Genomic DNA, 24,798 nt, shown 5'->3' with positions numbered 1-24,798 from the left:
CTTGATCCAAATGGTGGTTACATGGGTATATCCATTTGTTAAAACTCAAACTGAGTATTTTAAATGTGTGAATTTTATCATATGTAATTTTTACCTCACTCTTTTAAAAAACATATTTTTAAAAAGCATAAAGGCATGAACAACCTTGACAGAGGCTCCTAAGAGTCAAGAAAGATGGAGAGAAGGATGTTATCTCCTTGCCACTGGAGGAACGGAAGCCCAATTTGAATGGGATGAGGAGAGAATGGGCCATGAAATAAAGCGAGTACAGACAAGGTTTTTAAGGAATATCAAAAAAGATAGGGTGGAACGTGGTGATACACTGAACAAAAATGACTCACCTGCGAAATGAAAATCAAAAATCAGGCACCATGCTAGGCACAGGACTCCAACTTCCAAGCCCAAATAAGATTAGGAATTTTTAAAAAACCCACTTCTAAAAACAGGGAAATCAGGCAGGAGGGGGACTGGACTGTAAGAAGAAAATGAATTCTCAACCCTATTTTGTTGCAGACATCAGTAGGACATTCGAGTTCCAGGAGAGTGATTTCCTGTTACAATATCATCTTGCATTTGCAAAGAAATTAATTTCTAATCAGATTTTATACTCACGTTCTCACTAAACCTTACAATACCCTACAGGATACTCCAGTTTAAAAGAAAAGAAACCGTGCTTCAGAGCAGTTAAATGGCTTGCCCAAGGTCACATAGCTAGTCACATAAACCCACACCTTCTGATTCCAATCAAAAAATTTTTCCATTATGCTATACCTGCTTCTTTCTGCAAGATTACAGCCTCTCTCTAGTCCAGGCTAGCACACATTTTATATCTGTATCCCTCTAGAAGTCACCACTATTTTCAATGCAGCAAAAGCCTGCAGAAACTGGGTCATTTTCAGCCATAGTCCACAAAATAAAAAGGGGGATTATGGGTATCCAATTCTAGAATACCTTTAATTGGTCATATCTTAAACTAGGAGTCTGAGCCCCAGGAGGACAAGCTGCTGCAGTAAATTTATGGAGTTTTAGCACTGCGCCTAGGCAGCCAACTCTGCAAGTCATCCTTAGAACCAACTAATGGATTTTACCAATAGCATGGCCAGCACAGCCTGAATGTGAGCAAGCAGGCAACCCCACCATGGACACTCTACGTACTTCTCAGCAAAATGCTTTCCCTATCATTTCCTTTATTCTTACTCCCAAACACAAGAGCTAAATAATTCCATTTATGTGATCAGTCTTTAACAGTTGAATCAACTCTTTTGCATTTGCAGTGTTATATTTGTTATATTTTTAAGTCATTCCATAAAAGCAGTTCTTATATAAATATGTTTGGTATGTTTGCAGGAAAGAATAACATTTCCAAAACAACACAACCCCTTAATATGCCACTTTCCTGTATGATGAAATCTGTATATGAGAGATTAAATCATCTAAATCGTTGTTTACAAGTCTAAAGTTTGTAGGATGGGAGACAAGGCATTACTAAGATATATTTCATTTTATTTTTTTAAACCTTGCTTGAGAGGATAAAATTAAATTGAGCCATGTTTCCAAAGACAGAGGTAATTAAGTCCGGAGATTCAGCAGCTGGCAGCATTGCTGCCTGATAGATTAAGGAGTCTCCAAGACCTTGCCTGGGACAGCTGGCCTGCAGATTGCCTCTTACCTGGATGCATCTGCTCCGTGCTGCTCCGCAGTTTGCTGTAGCCATGGCTCAAGGGCACCCTCTGGTAATGAGGCGGAGAAGAAGGAGGGGAGGCGAGGGGTGACATCGTAGGAGACTGTGTTTCCTGCTTCAAAGAATCAGAGCAGAGTTCAGAAGCAATCACTGGAGAAGCCTGGCACTCTGAGCTGCAGTTATGAAGCATAACACAGCTCTACTGCTGGTGAGCCAGTTGATTTAACAAATGGAGGAAATGTTTTCTCAAAAATTCGGCTGGGTTAAAAATCAGTGTCTGAGGATTCAAAAGTCTCCCAGAGAATAAAGTCTCACCAGTATCAGGTACCTAAATTATTAAAACAAGCCTGGAACACTTTCAGTTATTCCAATAATATTTTCCTTTGGAAAATAAAAGACACTGATCATCACAAGAAATAACATTCATACTCTCCAATTTTGACCTCTTTGTAGATAGATTCAATTTTCATTCATTAATAAAGGCCCTTTCTTTCTGGATTTACACTCATCAAGTCTTCCAGCAAATGTGGATATTAAAATATTTTAAATGCTTAATGCTAAATATTCTTAGAGTTTAATATGCCAAGTAAAATAGCAGGTTTGTTTTTTGTTTTTTTTTTACATCGAGAGATTACAAAATAGTTAATTATGGGTGAACCACTCCAACTAGCCCACTCGTAAACACTAGGATGGAGCCTTAAACATGTTACAATTAGAATCTCAATTCAAATATGAACCTGATGTTGGACCCTAGACAAGAAAATCAACCTTACTCTGATACTGGGTTTCCTCCTCTGTATTTTTTTAATGCTAACAGAGTGGTAATTTCAGAGTGCCCAAGTATCAAAGAAACAGTAATTTTTGTCAACACAGGCACTATATAGTTGCTATTAGTCTAAAAAATTCAATCTGAGATACTGATTAATACTTTTCTTCAAGAAAAATAAAAGAATATTTGCTTTGAACTGTGAGCAGATTGGGTGGGCCTAGCACAGTGACGGCGAACCTTTTGAGCTCGGCGTGTCAGCATTTTGAAAAACCCTAACTTAACTCTGGTGCCGTGTCACATATAGAAATTTTTTGATATTTGCAACTATAGTAAAACAAAGATTTATATTTTTGATATTTATTTTATATATTTAAATGCCATTTAACAAAGAAAAATCAACCAAAAAAATGAGTTCGCGTGTCATAGGTTCGCCATCACTGGCCTAGCATAAACCCAGCCAAAAGGATGTGTCCTTACTCACACAGCCAGAATGGGTCCAGAAAGTTCCCAGGGCACCAACCATCCTGGAGTAGTGAACCCTCATTCCTCTCCAAATGCTGATAGGAAAGCATGCCAAAGAGTGGTAACTGAAGATCCCTATGCTCCTTTATATATATATATATATATCCTTGAAGAACATGCTACACCTCACTTAAATATAAAACTACTGGTGTTCTGGTGCACAGATTCATGCACATTGAAAGGATATTAATGAGAAGAAATATTTTAATATCGCTATTCGCCCTTTCTCTATAATAGAAGTGTCAACCAAATTCACAATCAACAATGATAGGTTGAAACATGAGCGTGCAACTGGTGCCAGCGAGAGCTTTACATGTATCGCACATGTGTGAGTCAACTTAGCCATATATATATATATATATATATATATATATATATATGTAAAACTTGCTTAATTAGACCTGCTTTCTGATTTAGCTAAACTTTTTCCAGCCCAGTGAAGCACCTCAACTTCTCTTTCAGGTAACTGTCAGCAACACAGCAGTAAATATCAACACAAAGCAAATTATTAAAAATCACCCATGGAGAACAAAGGGTAAGATATTTAACTACAGCAGTGTTTGACTATATGCTGCGCAGTGAGAAAACCTGAAGTCATTTTCAAGGTCCACCATTTCTTACTTCTTTTTTGTCGGGTCAAGTTTCTAAACTTTCTAAATCTCCGTTTTCCAGCTAATGAAAAGAAAATAGGATTCCATCGACTCTCCTATCTACCTACTCCAGGACTTCTGTGAGGATCAAATGAGATGAGGCACATGAAAATGCTTCACAAACATTTGGTTAAAGTGTAAAATGTTTGCACCTGGTTATAAAGCAAGTCGTGTTCCTGGACTGAAGAAACTGTAAGGAGGCTAGTCGTTGCTAGGGAGAGGAAGCCGGGCATTGCTACATGATGTCATTACCCGGTGCCCACAGCCACCATTTCTGGGCTGGGCTGAGCTGTGGGCCGCATTTTGCACCATGGGGTCTTGGCAGCACTGGCTGCGATTTGGTGGGCTGTCGCCCCAGAGTGGTGGCGAGGCCTGTGTCCCACTCGGGGAAAGCCAAGTGTTGGTTTGTTGGCGCCAAGTCTGTGGTGCCATTTATTTTTAAATGGCCAGTGCACACCATGGAAGCTCCTGCATTGAGCTTCTGCCCCCTAGTGGTCAGTGCACATCATAGCTACCAGTCAGATGGTCGGACGGACACTTAGGCTTTTATATATATAGATAAGTATAAAACTTCCGCAGTAAGACCTCAGATATCCAGCATTATTAAGGTGAGCCATATAAATTAGTTCTCCAACATTAATTTTACTGCATTTTAAAATCATTTTTGCCCTAGCCAGTTTGGCTCAGTGGATAGAGCATCATCCAGCAGACTGAAGGATCCCAGGTTTGATTCATCAAGGGCATGTACCTTAATTGCAGGCTTAATTCCTGGCCCTGGTTAGGGCTCATGTGGGAGGCAACCAATCGATGTGTCTCTCTCACATTGATGTTTCTCTCTGTGTGTCTCTCCCCCTCCCTTCCAATCTCTCTTAAAAAAATCAATGGGAGAATATCCTCAGGTGAGGTTTAACAAAAAAATATATACATACAGACCATCAAACCTCAGAGGGAAGGTAGGGGAGTGTGGGGGGAAGGGGGAGAGATCAACCAAAGGACTTGTATACATGCATATAAACCTAACCAATGGACACAGACACCCCCCCAAATATAAATATTTATATATATATATATATATATATATATATATATATATATATTTCATCTTCCTAAAAATATAAGAAATTTCTTTGCCTTATAGAAGATATTATATTGAATATAATTTACTTGTCTTCATGATTCAATATCTTTAGTAAAAGTATGAGCAGTACCTTGATGACTTCAGGGTTTACTACTGTGTTAAGACCATTTACCTCTTCTTGATGGGCTCACTCTTCTGGCATTTTATACTTTTGCCCCTACCAATCATCATCTGACTATTATAATTAGTGGTCTAATTTAAAAAGCCCATCCTCCCTATTCTTATTCCTAACTTGCTAATGTGCAATGACAGTAGTTCCCAAGAGGCATTCCAAGCATGCTCCCAAAAAACGATGCCCTGGTGAAAGAAGTTTAGTAAATACAGATCTCCGGGTGCCTTTATTGCAGGACTTCTCAGGGCATTTAATGTGCTAATGTGCACTATGAATCTCCAAGACTAAGGATTTAGTCTTCCCCCCAAAATAGGATACGAAGCAGCATTCTCCAAACATATCTAGCCAGAAAAACCTTTCCACCAAAACTTTCTTGGAAAACTCCTAAAAGTTACATTTCAAAAAACTCATTTGGAAGTAGATTAATCAAATGAGTGCGCTAAATCGGTGGCCTTACTTTGGACACAATTCTACATTAATGTAGGCTCTAAAGGCCCCATGGGTGGCTCATGATAATTCCTATACATTGGCCTCTATTTTTTGATACAAGGAAATTTCATTGGCTCACTTCCAAGTCTGTAATTGTAACCCAGATGGTGAGATTTGCTGGAAGCTTGACAGCAGATAAGAGGCACTGCTATGTGAGGTTTCATGGTCAGTCAAATGGACATGCCTGATCAGATTGTTTACCTGTTTATCCTCATCATCCATTCTTTTGAAGGTATTTTTTTCCGAGATTAAATATGGAATTTGAGTCTTAGTTCCATGCAGCTCAGCCGAGTTCCCAAATCGTATGTCACTGTCCGTCTTTGACATCATAAATCGAGGCAGCGGCAATTCTTTAGGACCAGAATCAGAGAAGCTCAAGTGAGACTTTATTTTAGAACTGAGGAAAGGGAACTCACTCTCCAAAAGATGAATCACTTTTGAGGAAAATTTCCAGAACACTAAATATAGATTAAATTTTTATTTCGACACAATAAGGACTCCTATAATAGTGTCAAGATAGAAAAATGCTACCAGTTTTACCAAAGTATTTTGGCTTAACATTTTTAAATGCCCTCAAGTCTTCGTAGACCTAATTCAGGGTTTGGACTCATCTCCCACTTCAGCCTTTATTTCAGCACCAAGAAAAAAGAATGTGATATTATATAAATAAGTGACAAATGGTAGCAGGCAAAAATTATATAGCACTTATTATATGCCAGACACTGTATTAAGATGTGCAAATATTAGCTCATTTAATCCTCACAACAACTCAATAAGGTAAGACTATCATTAGCCTTCACTTACAGATGTGGAAATAGACATCAATCATTTGAAGTGCTAACTAACATCCCCATGACCACACAGCTCATCTGTGGCAGAGCTGGCTCTTTACTCGTGCTGCCCTACAGAACAGTTACTTATCCTATGTTATTCCTTAATGAACTTTCACATTCAATCTCCAGTTGTCTTTTCATAATGGAATAAGGAAAATGGTATCAAGTTAAAGCAATTAGCCCAATGTTCAGCCAGATCCTACTGTCAAAACCATTAGCCACACTCACAATGCTACAAAGAACTGAAATGTAACTGATATATTTACTTATCTTTCAAATCTGACAAAACTATTCTGAAAACAGAAATAATGCTTTGGCACATTTCTAGTTCTCAGCACAGCAAATTACACAACACAAACAACTCCAAAAATGGGGATAATATTGTGAATTACACATAATGATTTGCATCTGTATCTACTGTTCAGGATAATACTCAGTGTGCCTTTGCGCTTCTATCAGTTCGCTATTCCAAAAACACAGCTGCACTTCCAATGATTGATGCTGTGCTAAAGCCAGAAAACATCTTAGCAACAGCAAGCAAGTATCCTAGTTCCCCAGGCAAAGAAGGTCCCTGGTTCTCTAATATCCACATCATGTTTATTTTCAGTTGCTATGTCCACATTTAATTCAAAGAAGTAGGCAATATGACAAATCCCTGTGTGATCAATCAGCCAAGGGCCCAAGAGACTTAAATAGGATAACCAATCTGGAAAAGTAAACCAAGACTCTCCTAAAGAGAGGATGGCTGCCATTTTTTTTTTTTTTACTGTTTTAATGTTTCCCAACTTCAGCAGCTCTCCAGCACTCAAAGCAGGAATGGACTTCATAAGAGAAAAGTAAATCAAATATAAGCTAATCCTATGGTGTCTTCTCAGAAAGGTATTTGTTTCAGCTCAGTCTGCAAAAAAGGATCTGAAAAGATGGAACAAGATCAAATAAATAATTTGTACTCTCATCTGCCAAAGAGAGGATGATACTACTTCTGGGTACTTGAGGGGGGAAAAGAAGTAAATGGTCCAGCATTTGCAAGCTCCCTGACCAGTATTTTACTGGTGTTCAACAGATAACCCTGGCTGTTTAACCCAGCTCTGACTAAGGTGAGGCAAGAGATGCCTAGTGCCAATATTTAAGGATGCACTCACGCTCAGGGACATGTAAATGCAGAGTCAACACTTGCAGGGCCCTGAGAGTGAGTGCCCCCTTAAATTATGCACCCTAAGTACCTCTTGCCTCACCCCAGTTCAGGCCCAGGTATAACCGAATACTCATAGCTGAAGCAAAGCTCTTGAAAATGCTCCACCTGGCTTTCATTAGAAGGCACTCTCGACACTGGCTGCACATGAGTCACCTGGGGAGCTCTTAAAAACCCCAATGTTTATCCCAGCAGGCATGACTCAGTGGTTGAGTGTCAACCTATGAACCAAGAGGTCACAGGTTCAAGTCCTGGTCAGGGCACCTGCCCAGGTTATGGGCTCTATCCCCAGTTGGGGGCATGCAAGAGGCAGTCGATCTACGTTTCTTTCTTGTCAATATTTCTATCACTCTCTCACTCTCCCTTCCTCTCTCTCTAAAATCAATAAAAACATCTTTTTTTTTAAATCCCGATGTTCAGGCCACATCTCAGGCTAAATAGATTAGAATGTCTAGGGGTGGTCTCTGTTTTTTATTTTGCATTTAAAGCTCTGTAGGTCAGAGGTAAAAGGCATCAGGACTTACAAAACACAACTGAGAAAGGCTTATATTTGTGAAAAGTGTTAATCCTATATTTGTGAAAAGTGTTAATTAGGATACCAGGCAATCCTCCTCCCACCCCCTCGGAAACTGAACTGTAGATTTGGGCACAAAGCAGGTAGAAGATTTCAGTCTTACTTAAAATAAGCAACAAAGGTGTCTGAACTTCATTCTTGTATACAACAAAGCAATTCTAACTTCTCCGAAAGATAAAGTTGGAAGATGCTACAATAAAGCTTAATGCCCATTTACAATGGAATGGAAACTATCAGTGCCTACCACAAATCCACTGTGATGTAAGTTTAACTATAAGTGACTAACAGCAGAGACTGCTATGTCTCATAGCAATAAACACTAAACGAGCCACTGAAATTATGCTCCATCAAGAAACTTGTTTCAAGGAACCAAATTATGTTATACCAACGGATGCCTTTTGGGTCAGATTTGTTCCCCCATTTGGATAACATTCCATGATTATAGATTACAGATTACAGTCAGCACTTACTAAACAGAAAGAATAATCAAGAAGAAGCTACTTTGCATAACAATGAAGAGCATGGGAACCGGAGGCTGAGCTCCTGGCTCCAAACTCTACTAGCCTTGCATCCTTAGGCAAGTTACTCAACTGCCCTAAACTTCAATTTCCACATCTGTAAGATAGGGATAATAACAGTCCCATAATAAAGACCACCAGTGTTCAGCCACTTCTCTCTTTGCAGGCACATGAGAAAATTACATCCCCTCCAGTCTGCTTTGCAGTTCAACGAATCATGTGACAAATTCTGGCCAATGAACTGTGAGTGGCAGTAACATGAGTCACATCCAGGCATTTAACTGCTAGGGTGAGAAACTATTTCTCTGTTCTGGCAATTATGGGAACAGGTGCTGTGCTGGAGGTGCCAAAAGAAAAAGCAGCCAGGATAACAGAGCCACCACATGGAGGGCAGCTGCCCTAGACTTCACCCCGACCCACTGCAAAGCAGGAAGCAAACCTTTGTTTTGTTATGACACTGAGATTTCAGTGGTGTCTCTTATCACAGCTTATCCTAGGCAACACAAACTGATACAAATACTGAATGTAGGACTTGTGAAGACTAAATGAGATAGTGTCTGCCATACACTAAACTCTTGATAAAGATGAGCAGAACGATCACAGTCCTCTGATGGTTAGGTAAAAGGGCTGTGTTTCCCCAAGCTATGAGAATCTTCTCAGCTATTTGGAGTTGTCCTACAAGGTTACCATGGACTAACCATAAATCCTGAACCCTCTTCGAGGTCTACCAGGGCAGCTGTAAACAGCTGATTGGGTTTCATCTCAATATGAGGAAAAGGAAAAAGTTCCTGCATGCTGTGTGGACATATGAAAGTCATTTGTATAAGAGCGAATTAACAGGGGACCTCAGCACATCCCTTGAGTATTCACCTTCTTCATACAGATTTGTAAAACCAATACTGAGGCAGTATAAATGATGACAAGAGTCTGGAGCTTTGCTTTTTGTTCAAGTTGTGGAAAGTGCTCAAGTATACAGTGGGTTGGGAGCAGGGATGGCAAGATAAGAAAATGTTAAATCAAAACTTTGAGAAGATAATTTCATTCTACCAAAATTGGTACCCCCAAAGTACTTACTAATCATCAGGATGGTGCTTCAAGAATTGGGGAATTAAAGGATGATCAGAGCTGATATGACTGACAGGGACAAGAGAGAGAATGAGGGCAGTTCTACCCAGACTCTCCCACTTACTCAACCCCTTGTCCTGAACAAAGCCTTAAATGACAGTATAAATTCCTCAAGTGGAAAATTAAACTGAATGCTATTCTTTTGCCACGGCTCTGGAATTCCTGTCCCAATTTCTTCCTGCTAAAGAACAAAATCTATTTTAATGGCAAGTCAGTTAAAAGGAAGTAATCTCAGGTTTCTCTCTGAATTTTTCCCTCTTAAAAAAAAAGACACTAAGATACTTGCTGAGTTTTCTTATTTTAGTTTACAGGAGAGTTGAATAAACCAAGGAGAAATTCCACAAATGCTTATAGAATAGGCTTTAAACCCACTACAAATGGTTCTCAGAAATAAGAAACAGGTCATGGGTAATAAAATGTATAACTGGGAGCTACTTACCACATTTAATACTCTCTATCCGCACAGGGAGGCCAGATTGTGCTGCAGCAATTAATTTCAAGGCAATGTAAAACTGAGTTGGACCAAAATAACCAATGCGCTTGGCACCACACAGTTCTGTGATCTGAAAACAGACAAGAAAAGTGATGCTGAAAAACCCCATTTCATAACAGGAAAATGAGACAAGATATATTATGAAATCTCAAGGATTTCACAGTTTCGCTAACCACAAGTCCCTGGAGAACCTATGTGTACACACCGGTTTCTTTTTCTTCCAGTTTACAGGGAGGTATTCAATTCAGATAATTAAATTCTACCTACTCATGATGTTTCAGGACTGATTATTCCTCCTCTTTCAACAATAAAATTAAAGGTAACAAAGGATGGCTATTATTCTTCTTACAAAAGAGAGTGACTTTTTCAGGGGGTGGATTCTGATGTATAAAATCTAGAAAGTCAGTGGGGGGCGAAAAGAGAACAGATTAGTCATTTCTACTACCTGTGGATGATCCTAGTTGATCGAAATTAAAAGTGATTATTTTTTTAAGTTCTCAGGCAAATGATTTCCTAAGCATTAAAATTACATCTTGAGTGCTCATTTCAGAGGAACAAAATGGAAGTATTTTCAGGATATTGCACCCTAGCTGGTTTGGCTAAGTGGATAGAGCATTGCCTATGGATTGAAGAGTCCCAGGTTCGATTCCAGTCAAGGGCACATGCCCGGGTTGTGGGCTTGATCCCCAGTAAGGGGCGTGCAGGAGGCAGCCAATCAATGATTCTCTCTCATCATTGATGTTTCTATCTCTCACTCCCTCTCCCTTCCTCTCTGAAATCAATAAAAAATATATATTTTTTAAAAAGATATTGCAATCTTTCATTTGTAGACCTTAAACTAACACATATCCTATTGGTGGTTTAAAATAACTTAAATTCAATGACTTATAGATACTCAAAAATTCAAATAATTGTAAGTGGGTGTGAAGAATTAAAAATTATCCACCACTTCCTATGCCCCAGAGAAAAACACTATATGTTCTTCTAGAAATGTTTTTTATCTCTAATAATAAGAGGGCAATATGCTAATTAGACCAGATGTCTTCCAGACTACCTTCCGGACATCCTTCTTGACAAAGCCGGGCCCAGGAGAAGTCGCCCGCAGTCCCGGGCGCCTGCAGCTACAGCTGGCCCAGGAGAAGCCATCCGCGGTCCCGGGTGCCTGTGGCCGGCCAGAGGGAGGGAAGCCTGGGTCCTAGGTGTGGGGGCTGAGACAAAGGCAGTTAGGGGTGATCAGGCTGGCAGGGGAGCAGTTAGGGGCGATCAGGCAGGCAGAGGTTGTTAGGGGTGATCAGGCAGGCAGGCAGAGGGGTTAGGGGCAATCAGGCAGGTGAGCGGTTAGGAGCCAGAGGTCCTGGATTGGAGAGGGTGCAGGCCGGGCTGAGGACCCCTCCCTCCCCCGTGCACGAAATTCACGCAAGGGCCTTGGCCCCAGCCCCCGCCTGCTGCCACGGCCAGGGCCACGATCCCCACCCACTGTGGCTTTGTCCAGTGGTCTAATTAGCATATTACCCTTTTATTATTATAGATATATACTAGTATGATGCACACACCTGTTTTTTTCTTGTTGGTTATTCAATACTTCATACAAATAGAATACCACATACTATTTTGCACCATTTTTTCATTTAGCAATACTGTTTTCATGCCTCAAGACATCTCAGCCTGGATCCCTACCACCCTCAGGACAAAATCTTATCTCCTTAGTATGGCATTAAAGCCCCTTCACAGCTTGTCCCTGAGCAGATTTTCTAGTTTCATCTCAGGACACACACACACATATACACACAGTTCTGTAGCTGCATTCAGCTTCTCCCACTGTCCAAACACATATTGCCCTTTCACATCTTTGTATCTAGTGCACATGGTATAGGAGATGGAAAACTAAAAAGCCTTAAAGCCCTGGTCTGTGTGGCTCAGTTGGTTGGAGTGTCGACCCATACATCAAAAGGTGGTGGGTTCAATTCCCAGTCGGGACAAGTATGGGAGGCAACTGATCAATGTTTCTCCCTCTCTCTCGCTCTCTCTCTCTCTCATCCTCTCTCTCAAATCAATAAAAAATATCCTCAGGCCAAGCCAGGTGCGGTTCCGCAGTTGAGTGTTGACCCAGGAACCAAGAGGTCACCAGTTTGATTCCTGGTCAGGGCACATGCCCAGGTTGTGGGCTCAATCCCCAGTGCAGCGCATGTAGGAGACAACCAATCAATGATTCTCTCTCATCACTGATGTTTCTATCTCTCTTTCTTTCCCTCTCCCTTCTTCTCTGGAATCAATAAAAATATATTTTAAAAAAATATCCTCAGGTGAGTATTAAAAACTAAAATAAAATAAATAGCCATAAAGTCAATGTTGGTTTTCAATGAAGAAACTAACTAGTTTTATGACTTTGGGAAAGTTAATTTAATCTGCCTGAAACCTAATTTCTTCATATGTAAAGTAGAAATATTCTCTCTCTCATAAGACTATTGGAAGGAAAAATAAATAAATAAATAAATAAATAAATAAATAAATAAACCTAATACAATACTTAGCACTCTATCTATATATACAAAAGCCTAAGCAACCAAATGACCGGTCACTATGATGTGCACTGACCACCAGGGGGCAGACGCTCAATGCAGGAGCTTCCCCCTGGTGGTCAGTGCACTCCTACAGCCAATCTCCCATGGCCAGCCAACCTCCTGTGGTCCCTCTCCCTCCCCCCACCCCTGGCCAGCCAGCCCCCGATGGCCCTGATCCAAACCTCTCTTGGCCCCTCCCCCTGGCTGGCCAGCCCCGATGGCCCCAATTGTAACTTCCTGCGGCCAACCTCCCACAGCCCCTCCCCCCCCCCCGGCCATCCTCCCATGGCCCCTATCAGCCCTGATCGCCAGCCAGGCCGAGGGACCCCACCCATACACGAATTAATGCACCGGGCCTCTAGTATTCAATAATTGTTGGTTTCCATCCCATTCACCTGGAACTGGAACCTCTTCACTCCCTATTAGATTTAACTCCAATGCTACTTCTCTGTTCCTTCTTCCCAAGTCCCCAGGTATGGTTTATTTTCCAAGCGTATTCTCTGACTTTTCAAATGTCCAAAAACATCACTCACATGATACACTGTCTTAGACTTGCTTCCAAATAAAAGGAGAGAAGGAATTAAGTGGGGAGTATGGGTAGAACAAGTCTGACCAAGAGTTGAGAACTACTGAAATTAGATGATGGGTTCATGAGGGTTCATTCTCCTATTCTGTACTTTTTTGTATACATTTGAAATTCTCCATATTCAAGCTTTTAATGTCTATTTAAACACATCACATTATATTACAATTATATGTTTATCTCTGCCTCCCATTAAAATGTTTTCTCTCTAAGGACAAGGGGTAAGTTCCATTTATCTCCAAGCACAAGGATAGGCACCCAGGATATAGTCAAAAAATTCTCAATCAAGTGAATAAAACAACCCTCAAAAATAAAAAGTAACTGAGTTGCTCTGGCAGGTTTGGCTCGGTGGTTAGAGCATCGGCCCTTGGACCAAAGGGTCACAGGTTAGATTCCTGGTCAGGGCACATGCCCAGATTGCTGTCTCAATGGGGGCATGCAAAAGGCAGCCAATCAATGTTTCACACTCACATAAATGTTTCTCTCCCTCTCCCTTTCTCTCTCTAAAAATCAATTTAAAGGACTTTTTTAAAAAGTAACTGAGTTTTACAATACAATCCCTTATTGTGAATAAATTATACATTTTCAGAATGTATATACAGGCTTGCCTGTACCTAGAGAAAAACACCAGCTACATTAATGTAATTCCAACTTCAATATAGTTATCTTGCAGAATAGTTCCTAATATTAAGAAATTGTAATCCTTGGTATGTGAACAACTTAACAACTTTAATTTAGTACTATTAACTCTCAGTTATTCCTTTACCATAACTACCACATAGAACTGAAAAGCTCTTAAAGATAACTGAAATTGCTGCTAAACCACTCACTATGAATGGGACTTTAAGAGTAGCACCTGAATCTGACATTAATAAATCACCTTCTTTACACTGGAATCTGTCCTTTCATCCATATACCACTAGAATCCTGTTTTGTAGCCAACACAGAATAAGTGGAACTGTGATATGAAAGAACTAAGTGAAGTGAGCCCATAGGTCACTTAGTACACCAAACCTCCAGGAGACATGCCAAGAACATTCTGGAATATTTGAGCCACAAGGAAGATAAACTAATTATAAGCCTTTAGAACTTATATGTGGAACCTCGTAAATTGGATACTTCTCAATCCCAAAAGCAGGTTAATGTGGTAAAGGTATTTTCTTTGTTTGTTTATCAAGGTTCAAAATGTTCTAAGTCTAAATTCTCCGTGGAAAGGTTCTAAATTGTGGGTAGAAATATTTTGATGCGATCTAAAGAGAATAATGTGGTGCTTTATCCCAAATACTTGGTTAGCAGGACATATTTTATATAACTGCTCCTTCCAACAGTCCAAGTTGTCAAGCTTTTCTCAAAATAAAGAAAAACAATGAAAAGATTCCATGCCTCTTCTTTAGTCTAAACTCCAAACCTGTAACACTCAGCTGGATTCGTCTTAGATTACACGTTGTGCAAATTTCTAATACAGAAAAAGAACCTATGGACTGGTGTTTATTTTCTCAGGTGGAAGGCAAGAGATGAAGAAAAAAGAAATGGATGAAATCAACTTCCTTAGAGCTTACAGATGTACAACTAAACTGTCAGGGTGCTGGATATGAATCAGAAAAATTCACCGACCATTTGAGAAGAACCTGGACAAAGTTCTGGAAGAAGATTGAAGGCCCCTAAAATAGCTTCCCTCCTACCTAATTCTGAAAGATTAAGTGACTGTGCTGAGTAATCAGTCCACACCCATTCCAGTTTGCCTGAAATAATACTTTCTTTCCTAGCTGGAATGTAGTAAATTTTTAGAACGTTCAAAGGTTTGAATAAGCTTCTCTCTTTCAAGTATTTTTTAAAGACTTCCTTACAGAGATTTAAAATTTTAAAAAGACTTGGTGCGAGGGGCTGAAAAAATTCACCAGTGGACCCTCTTTTTTATTCTCTCTCCGCTGCAGCTAAGCCAGATTGTTTGCTCACACATCGACTGCTTCAAGTCCTGAACCTAGACCAGGGGTGGGCAAACTTTTTGACTCAAGGACCACAATGGGTTCTTAAACTGGACCGGAGGGCCGGAACAAAAGCATGGATGGAGTATTTGTGTGAACTAATATAAATTCAAAGTAAACATCATTACATAAAAGGGTACGGTCTTTTTTTTTTTTTTTTAGTTTTATTCATTTCAAACGGGCCGGATCCGGCCCGCGGGCCATAGTTTGCCCACGGCTGACCTAGACTGTGAAACTTCACACACCATTCTCCACATTCCCTCCATGATGTCTTATAACAACAAGATCATCCCCCAACTCAAACAGGCTTCCAGGGCTCCTTTTACCCTTTCCTATAAAACCCAGACTCCTGAACATGGCTTTTGAGGCCCTCCCATCTGGCCCAAACTACCTTTCCAACAACCCCATGTCTGTCTCCTCCCCACCCTGCATCTAAGGCTTCAGCCATTCCACATGCCAACCATCTCTCCACACAAGAGAGTCATTCAGGCCTCTGGGCACCTGGTGTGTTCCCTGCCTGGAAGCTGGATGTCTCCCAACTTCTTTACCAACCAGGCTCATCCTTCAAATCTTATCTTCGAAACCTTAGTCAATTCCATATGGCATGTCTTCTACATTCCCATAATCCTTTTCACTAGCTTTCTATCACATCACTAGCCTTGTAATATAGCAAAATCGGTATTTTGGTCATTGTTTTCGCTGTACCCCATCTCCTTCCCACACCCCCCAAATGCCCAACACAAAGCAAGAGTATATTTTTATCATGTGTACCCCCCAAGACTCATACTTTATGGTACTTGCTATATATTCACTTGTTCAGTGAACTTTTGTCGAGTTAATTATTTTTCACAGCCTGTAGTAGCAAAATTGTTCTTTCATCTTATAATTACTTTTACAAGTGGCTGCTAAATAGGCTTTAGTCATCTCACACTATATAGCCATAAGAGTTCCTGCAAGAATATAACAAAATATTAACTTCTTTGGTCACTCCCTTCTCAGATAGGAGGGACTGGTTAGGGTCAAAGCATAAAAAGTAGGCCTCCACCATGCTTTATTCTGGCCCTCTGCCTCAGTTGCCCAGAACACCTCATTTGTGCTCCAACCACTCAGCACTCAAGAGATGCACAGCAGGCCTTCTTTCTCTGAACCTCCTTCTACTCAGCATACCCCCAGGGGATCTCAGCCCCCAAGTAGACACCCTCAACAACAGAAATATAAAGGAGAATTTGAAATACATGCTTGCAAGTTGTACCTCAGCCTCTCAGGAAAGAGTTGAAGAGCCACGTCAACTATCCTGGGTTTCCCTTTTCTGTTCATTTATAAGTTCTAAAAATCAAGAAGGACTTTCAGTTCAGAGGGACCTGGGTAAGCTACCCAAGAAAATATAACCCTCATATCCTATTTCCCAATATTAAGTACCATAGTGTATGCCTAAGCCAAACCACTACACTGTTAAAGAGAAAGCAGACATTCAATGCTTAGGCATGATTCCAGACAGAGAAGCCTACTAATACCTAAAAGTATTAATTTAAAATGTTTTGGGCATCTCCCATTGAAAGCATTGTGCCATGTAGAAAATGAGCAGCACTGAACAAAACTTATTCTCTCTCTCTCCTTCTCCTCTTCCTTCCCTCCCTCATCTTCCACCCCTAAATATTTTTTTTACCTCCCAAGAACAGGGATATTCTCCTATACCAGTGGTCGGCAAACTCATTAGTCAACAGAGCCAAATATCAACAGTACAACGATTGAAATTTCTTTTGAGAGCCAAATTTTTTCAACTTAAACTATATAGGTAGGTGCATTGCTATTAACTTAATTAGGGTACTCCTAAGGCTTAGGAAGAGCCACACTCAAGGGGCCAAAGAGCCACATGTGGCTCACAAGTGGCTCACAACCCGCAGTTTGCTGACCACAGTCCTATACCATCATCAATCACCACACCTCAAACATTATTATCATAGAACACGTGACCCAATCATTTCCTCAGTTATCCTAAAAATGGTAGAACTGGGTTTTCTTTTTCCAATCCAAGACTTAATGTTCATGCATTACTTTTTTTGTTATGTCTCCTTAGTCTTCCCCTAGTCTAAAACAATTCCCCTTGATTCTTCATGACACTGAATCCTTTCCAGAGTTCAGGCAAGTTGTCCCGCAGACCATTCCACATTATGGATTTGTCTGTTTCCTTGTGGTAACACTCAAGTCAAACATTTCTGGCAAGAACACCACCCAGGTGATACTGTATTAGACCATCCCACCACTGATTGCCACGTTTAGCCATTCCATTACGGTGGTGACTGCCAGATCTCTCCATTGCAAAAACATGTTTTCACATAGTGCTTTTAGAGCATGTGAACATTCTATTCCCTAGAAAATTGGCTTTTGAATCTGTTAAATACAAATTCTAAGTCGGTCTAGCTAAATTACATCAGCATATACAAAACTGGGATCCTAAGGCAAAATCACAACAAAGATGGGAATGTTATTTATTCTGTGAGGTAGGTATTATTACCTTCAGTTTATGCACTAATAAATGCCACAACTCAAAGTTAAGTATTATGTTCAAGGTCAAAAGTTCACAGCTAGTACTCAAGCCTACATGAGCCTGGATTCAAAGCTCACGGTCTTTCCATTACATCAGGGGTTGGAAAACTACTGTTCATAGGCCAAATCTGGCCCACTGCCTGGTTTTATATGGCCCATATGTTGAGAATGGTTTTTACAGATGAACATTTGCAATCAATTTGATGATAGGGAACACTAACTTTGAATCCCATTAGGCAAAATGTTACCTCAAAACCAAGAAGTCCGTGCTTCCTACTAACAGACCTGCATTATCAAAAAAAAAAAAAATTGTGCTCAATTATTATTATATTTTAAATTTTTTTCAATAAAAAGCTTGTGGAAGTATATTTTCTCTCTTATTATATAAGTATTTGTATAATACCCTCAATTTTACCTCTTGGCCTACAAAGCCTAAAATATTTACTACCAGGTTCTTTACAGGAAGGACTACCAACCCCTGCATAAAAACACTGCCTCTCTGAGCTATACTTTATATCCTTGCAGATACCCTCAAATGCCATACATGAAGGGTATTTTCTGGAAATAGCTACAATAAGTAAATACAACTTAAAGGGTGAACACTCCCAGCACTAGCCAGTTTTGCTTAGTGGATAGAACGTCGACCTGCGGACTAAAGGGTCCCAGGTTCAATTCTGGTCAAGGGCATATGCCTGGGTTGTGGGCTCAGTCCCCAGTAGGGGGTGTGCAGGAGGCAGCCGATCAATGATTCTCTCTCATCGTTGATGTTTCTCTCTCTCCCTTCCTCTCTGAAATCAGTAAAAATATTTTTTTAAAAGTGAACGCTCCCTTTAGAAGAAAAGAACACGTGTATTTGTTCCATTTATATATTTGTTTAAAATGTTCAGATGCTTTTGAACAAGAGCTTCCTACAATACTATAAACTTCTATGGCAACCAATTGGAGTAAATGGATGCCATATTTCAGATATGAACAAAATCTGTGCAATAACTCAATGTTAAAAAAGGTTTTGGGGTTTTTTTCAGCTTTAAGGTACAATTGACAAAAAAATTGTCATATAATTAAAGTGTACAAAGTGATGATTTGCTCTATTGTGAAAGAATTCTCACCATTCAGTTAACACATCACCTCTCAAATTTACCCTTTTGTAGGGTTCTATTTTGTTTTCTGGGTGTGTTTTTGGGGGGTGAAAACACTTAAGTTCTACTCTCACAACAAATTTCCATTATACAACACAGTATTATCAACTATAGTCACCATGTTATACCTTTAGATCCCTGCAACTTATCCATCTTACAACTGAAAATTTATACCCTTTTACCATCCTCTCCTTTGGCAATCACCATTCTATTCTGTTTCTATAAGTTTGACTTTTTAAAATATATTTTTTTTATTGATTTCAGAGAAAGGAAGAGAGAGGGAGAGATAGAAATATCAATAATGAGAGAGAATCACTGATCTGCTGCCTCCTGCATGCTCTACACTGGGGATTGAGCCCACACCCCAGGCATGTACCCTGACCGGGAATCAAACTGTGACCTCCTGGTTCATAGATGACGCTCAACCACTGAGCCACGCCAGCCAGGCTTTTTCTCTCTTCTTCTTCTTTTTAGATTCCACATTTACTAGTGAGATACCATGCAGCATTTGTCTTTTCCTATCTGGCTTATTACACTTATATGCTTTTTATTTTTAAAGGGAAAAGGTGTTATAAATCTTCATAACCGTTATTTGAAACATCCTTCTGAATTTGTGAACATATAATGATCCAAGATCTCCCAATACATAAGCTACTCCCAAGTTGCAAATCAATTTTGGAAGCTACATTATCTTTCAGAACGCCCAAGATGCCATTTAATTTAGGGACAGAGAGCCTATAAAAAGTTATAGGCCAAATCCAGCACAGATGCTAAATACAGGCCATATTGGCAGAGGCTATGGCCCAGATCTGCTTTGTCAGCGTTCTTAGCCCAAGGTCCCAAACTCACCCCAGTAGCACCAAGCTTACCACTCTGGCTCTGATGGAATTTGAACAGGGAAACGACTCTGGAGGAAAATTAGGAACTTGTACATTGCTAGTGGAAGCATATATGGATGTAACATCCAGAGACTTTTTGGCAAAATCAAAAGAATTATAATCAACCTCTTGATCTACCAATTCTAACTCTAGGAACTTATATTCCATTTTAGACTAGCAAAATGACATACTGTACAAGGTCTTTCAATACATATCATCTAAGATACAGATTGAAAAACATCTAGAGGTCCATCATCTAAAATATTAATCAACTGTGCTTCATCCACACAACAGAGTTCTAGGTAGCTCTAGTGGACATTTGTCATACCTGTAACTGCCCATCATCTTTTGGAAAGCTTTTCTCTATTGAAAGCTGAGAATCAAATACCTAGGCTCCTTCGCAGCTAAACTGCAAACCTGTGACCAAGTCTCCACTGATCAGACAGATCCACACAAGACTTTGCTTTGGAAGTGAGAAATGTAAGGAAGAGGCTCTGCTCAAGGCTTCCACTTTGCAAGAAGCTGCCTTCCTGGCTCAGGATGGCAGCGGAAGCAGTTGCAGTCAATCATATCCCTGCTGTCTGCTGCTCAGTACAGGCAGGAGTAGGGGTGGCTTCCACTCCATAGTACTACTACACATGGCTTGGAGCTTCGTTTCTGGAAGCAGATGCGGACCTGTTCCTCCAGCCCTCCGAATGATTCCATGAGTTACCTAAAACCCCTTTGCAGCTTAGCTTAACCATCTAGAATGGATTCAGTTGTTTGCCACAAAAACAAACTAAAAAGAAATGAGTTGTGATACGGACAGATCATCAGATTAAACTGTTGAAAATTTTAAAAAGCAAGGTGCACAATAGTAGGTATGGTAAGTATCAGGGGTTTTTTTTAGGGGGCTTCATATAGATGCAGTTACTTACATATTCACACACTGTCCCTGGAAGTTGAAACTAACAAACCTGACTGCTGGCTGCCTCCAGGCAAAGGCACAGGTTGGCCAGGGCACAGGAGGAGGGAAAAGTTTACTGCATTTCATTTTGTACCTTTTGAATTTGGAATCATGTGGATGGATAATCTATTTTTTTGGATCATCTATATTTAAATGAATTTAGAAAAAATGTGAAAAGAGACAAAGGCTAACCCTGTGTCAGCAAGAAATATTATAGATGGACCCCAAACCCATTCCCCTCCCACCTGCTCTGCATGCAATTTCAAAACAAAGCGCCCAGCTGGACAAAACTGCAGTAGTCCTCACTCACCAAGCCCAGACTTCACAAACACGTTGCTCTTTCCTCTAAGTTGCCAACACAGAACAAGGCAGCAGCTTTCTTTATAAAAACTAGTTGTCTTTGTCAAAGGTAGTGCTGTTTAGCTGGGTGACTTTGGGGAAGGCACCTGGCCTCCCTTGGCCTCAACACTCATATACTGGAATGAAGCCGTCAGACTAGATAGAACACAAGACTTTTTCTATATCCAAAAATCCTATAAAAAAATGAATTCTATTGGGTGAAAGCTAAAACTATGGTTGAACCTCTCCCTCTGGTGCTTACCACTTCTGCTTTGTATTATGGTTCCCAGTATACCTACTACCTCCCCCTACAAGGCTGTAAGTCTCTTGTCGGTTAATCCTGCATTTTTTTTTTTCAAATCAACCTTGCATTTCCCACAGCATCCATCCCATTTATTTCCACTAGGAAGGTTTTGGGAATAAATTATATATGCCTGCTGAGTTTTAACTCTTCACTGAACTAAGAGAATCCCCATGCATGTTGTTTTATACCTTTGAATTGTGACTTATGTGACTATATCGATCTGTTCAAAAGAATACTTTTAAACACTAAATGGTCAGAGATGGTACCTAATCCCAGAATAGTAAGAACCTCAGGTGAGTTCAGGTAAGTCATCTCATAATCATCTGATTCCAAGGAAAGCCAAAGAGAAATATAACATATCCTCCCTAAACTTTGAATTTACTTAGCTTTTTTGCATGTGGGAAGGGGAACATTTTGTATTAAAACACAGAAATACATTAAGGAGTTGAATATGAAATTAATACATCCTTAAATTGAAAGAATTCAAAGAAATTCTACACTCAGGCTAGTTGCTTTGCTTTTTACACAATGGATTAAAATATATAGGTTTGTCAGAGTGACTTACTTCGTGTCATACTCCTAGACTGTCTTCTGGAATAAAGCAGGATTATAGGTAGTCATGGCATTTGATGACAATGATTTCTTATTATGATTTTGTAAACTAGGCCTTATTTGGCAAGCCAATGCCACAGCTTTTCAAACTGCCCAGCTGGGTGCACATGTGCAGCACACATCTGAGGGTTAGGAGTTCATCGGGGCTGGCACCTGCCTGGGGAAAAAGAGGGATCCAGCAACTCAAGGGTGAAGAGTGGGGAAGAGCCCAATGGGGGTGAACCACCAAGAACAAAGGAAGCATCCTCCCACCATCATTGTGATGTAGGCGAACAGTTTAGGGAGAAAGAACAGTAGAATCGACAGTAAGAACATTTACTGAGGGCCAGTTGTGTGCAAGGCACTGACTTAAATGCCAAGAATTGATGAGATGAAGGAAATGCACACAAACTAATCTTAACACTAGAACTGAATTAAAATGCAATTATAGCTGAGATTACAAAAGAAAATTCATTTTAGGATTCTGGCCCAGGTTTCAAGGCTCTGCATATCACAGAGTTTTGTACAGCTGGAGGCAGCAAAATCTCAAATAAACACAAATGCACTGCCAGAATTATTACATAAAGCTTTTACTGGTTCTGGCAACTCAGATTTATCTCAGTAGCCAAGAGATTCACTTTTCAGGCAATTTGTTTGTTGACATTTTTAGTGCTTTTGAAAAATAAAACTATAGGTTAGGGTTATCTGGTATTTTTATAAGTTTGTTGATTTCAGTCCATTCTATATTTTATATCTTTTATTTTATACACACGCATGGGTGCGTGCATCCACCCAATCATACACTCATTTCTTTTTAAAAGAAACTAGTGCTTTAGTGAGAGGAACAGCGCAAGCCAGGACATCTCATGCAAGTGGAGCATTGTGTATTATACACAGATCCTTGAAATGCTTTCAGAGGGAACAAATGGAAGTTCAGTCTCAGATCACACAGGAGTTCTCTCTTCAGCCTAAACCCAGACACAGTTAAACACATAGAAAAAAAAATAGTTTTTGATGGGGAATGCAATCTGACTTCATTAATTGGGTTTCTTTGTCTTTGCTCCTCTCACCTCCATGACATTGTGGCAGCCTCCCTCTGAGGAGACTAAACCCCTTAAAGTGGGCTACTGCAGGGCATTGAAGCTGGACACAGCCCCCCCCCCACCCCCTGTTCAGGATCATTCTCCCCACAGCAGGACCTCGTGATAACTAGCACACTCGGTCCCCTGCATCATCATGGCAAAAGCAGATGGATTTAAGGGGCTTCAGCCCAACCCGCAGAAACCCAGCCCCAAGCCCATCCTACTACTGGTGCTACTGTGACCTAATAGCCATATCATATTGACCAGACTGACCTCTTTCCATGACCAAATCCCCTTTCTATTCCCAGCTACAAACATCCATCTCCTTCCCACTCTAGCTTAACAGATACCCATCATTTGAGACTGGCCTGTCTGTCCTTGTCCTGCACCTCACCCCAAAGTACCCAGTGACACTTCCTTGATACCTAACCCCCAGAACGTTCTCCTGCCACTGAGCTATGCTTGCCAAGAGGGGCATTTCTAGGACCCAGGTAGATAGATCTCCTATCTCCTACCTTGAATCACCTGTAGACACCATGCCATCAGCCTGGATAGACTTTGCATTGCCTAATCTGATACAATCCAGCCATCTCACAATGGGGCCCTCTCACAATGGATGAGCAGAGACTTAGGTCCTTATTTCTCCCAGGACACTCTATCCCAAGTACAGTCCACTCTTGCAAGCCATGCCTAGAGATCTGACAACTTAGAGATATTTGATTTAAAAAAAAAAAAAACAGCCTCTGCCCTCAAAGAGTTTATAATCTATTATGGCCTAAATGTTTGTGTCCTTCCACCACCACCCCAAATTCATACCTTGAAATCCAACCTCCCCCCAATGTGATAGTATTAAGAGATAGAGCCTTTGGGAAGTGATTAGGATTAGAAGAGGTCATAAGGGTGGAGACCCCATGAATGGGATTAATACTCTTAAGAATTCACAAGAGAGCCTGCTTTCTGTCTCTGCTCTCTACCATGTGAAGACACAACAAGAAGCTGGCAGTCTGCAAACCAGAATAGGACCATCACCAGAACCTGACTGTCATAGCACCCTGATCTTGGACTTGCAGCTTCTAGTACTGTGAGAAATACATTTGTTGTTTATAAGCCACTCTGTTTATGGTATTTTGTTATAGCACTTGAGATAAGACAATCTGATTGGAGTGTGTGTATCTAGGAAGTCTGAGAGAAAGGATCACCATTTCTCAAACACCTACAACACACTCTCCGGGCATTATGTTTTTCTCTTTTATGTACTATTTCTAATATTTAAACTAATCCTACATGAATGGCTTTGCAGATAGGTACTTCAGAGTTTGGAAATGTTATTAGAGAATTTCTGGAAAATGAGAAACTGCCTGAATTGAAAGACCTTGCTGCCCATTTATTTATAAATGTCACAGGAACCAAGTTCACTGTGCAAATAGGCAATCCCTTATGTTCACTATGCTACCATTCATTCAGTTCCCTTAGGTGGCACACTATAGAAGTAAATGGAGTTTCTTTATGCCCACAAACTGAAAGACACATACTGTCTGTACCTTGGCAGCCAGAAGCACATGCAAATTAGGTGCCACTATTTCCTGGCCTTCCAAATGGCCATGGGCGCACATCTGTGAGAGAGGGAGCAGGTGTAAAGGATACAGCCTCAGAAGTAAGTGTTTTCTCTCAATAGAACCAAGGAACAAACCACAAAGCTGGCTTCATCATAACTGTGCTGTAACCAACTGAGCTAACCAGAGTCCAG

General features: G+C 40.4%; 1 protein-coding gene across 6 annotated transcripts in view; it reads right to left on the bottom strand.

The window, feature by feature from the left end:
* Window positions 1-24,798, bottom strand: part of REPS2 (RALBP1 associated Eps domain containing 2) — a 182,901-nt gene that overhangs the window by 117,853 nt on the left and 40,250 nt on the right. For 3 of the 6 annotated variants that reach the window (XM_081081882.1, XM_081081884.1, XM_081081886.1), the window contains exons 2-4: window positions 10,043-10,166; window positions 5,563-5,711; window positions 1,670-1,796 (exon numbers count right to left, since the gene is read on the bottom strand). In XM_081081882.1, coding sequence (XP_080938008.1) covers window positions 1,670-1,796; window positions 5,563-5,711; window positions 10,043-10,166 — 400 coding nt within the window. The remainder of the gene's footprint in view (window positions 1-1,669; window positions 1,797-5,562; window positions 5,712-10,042; window positions 10,167-24,798) is intronic. The other 3 variants (XM_081081883.1, XM_081081885.1, XM_081081887.1) reach the window with 1 other exon arrangement.

Source organism: Myotis nattereri (genome assembly GCF_964212035.1).
Source record: "Myotis nattereri genome assembly, chromosome: X".
NCBI lineage: Eukaryota > Metazoa > Chordata > Mammalia > Chiroptera > Vespertilionidae > Myotis > Myotis nattereri.
This window is presented reverse-complemented; position numbering and strand designations above follow the sequence as displayed.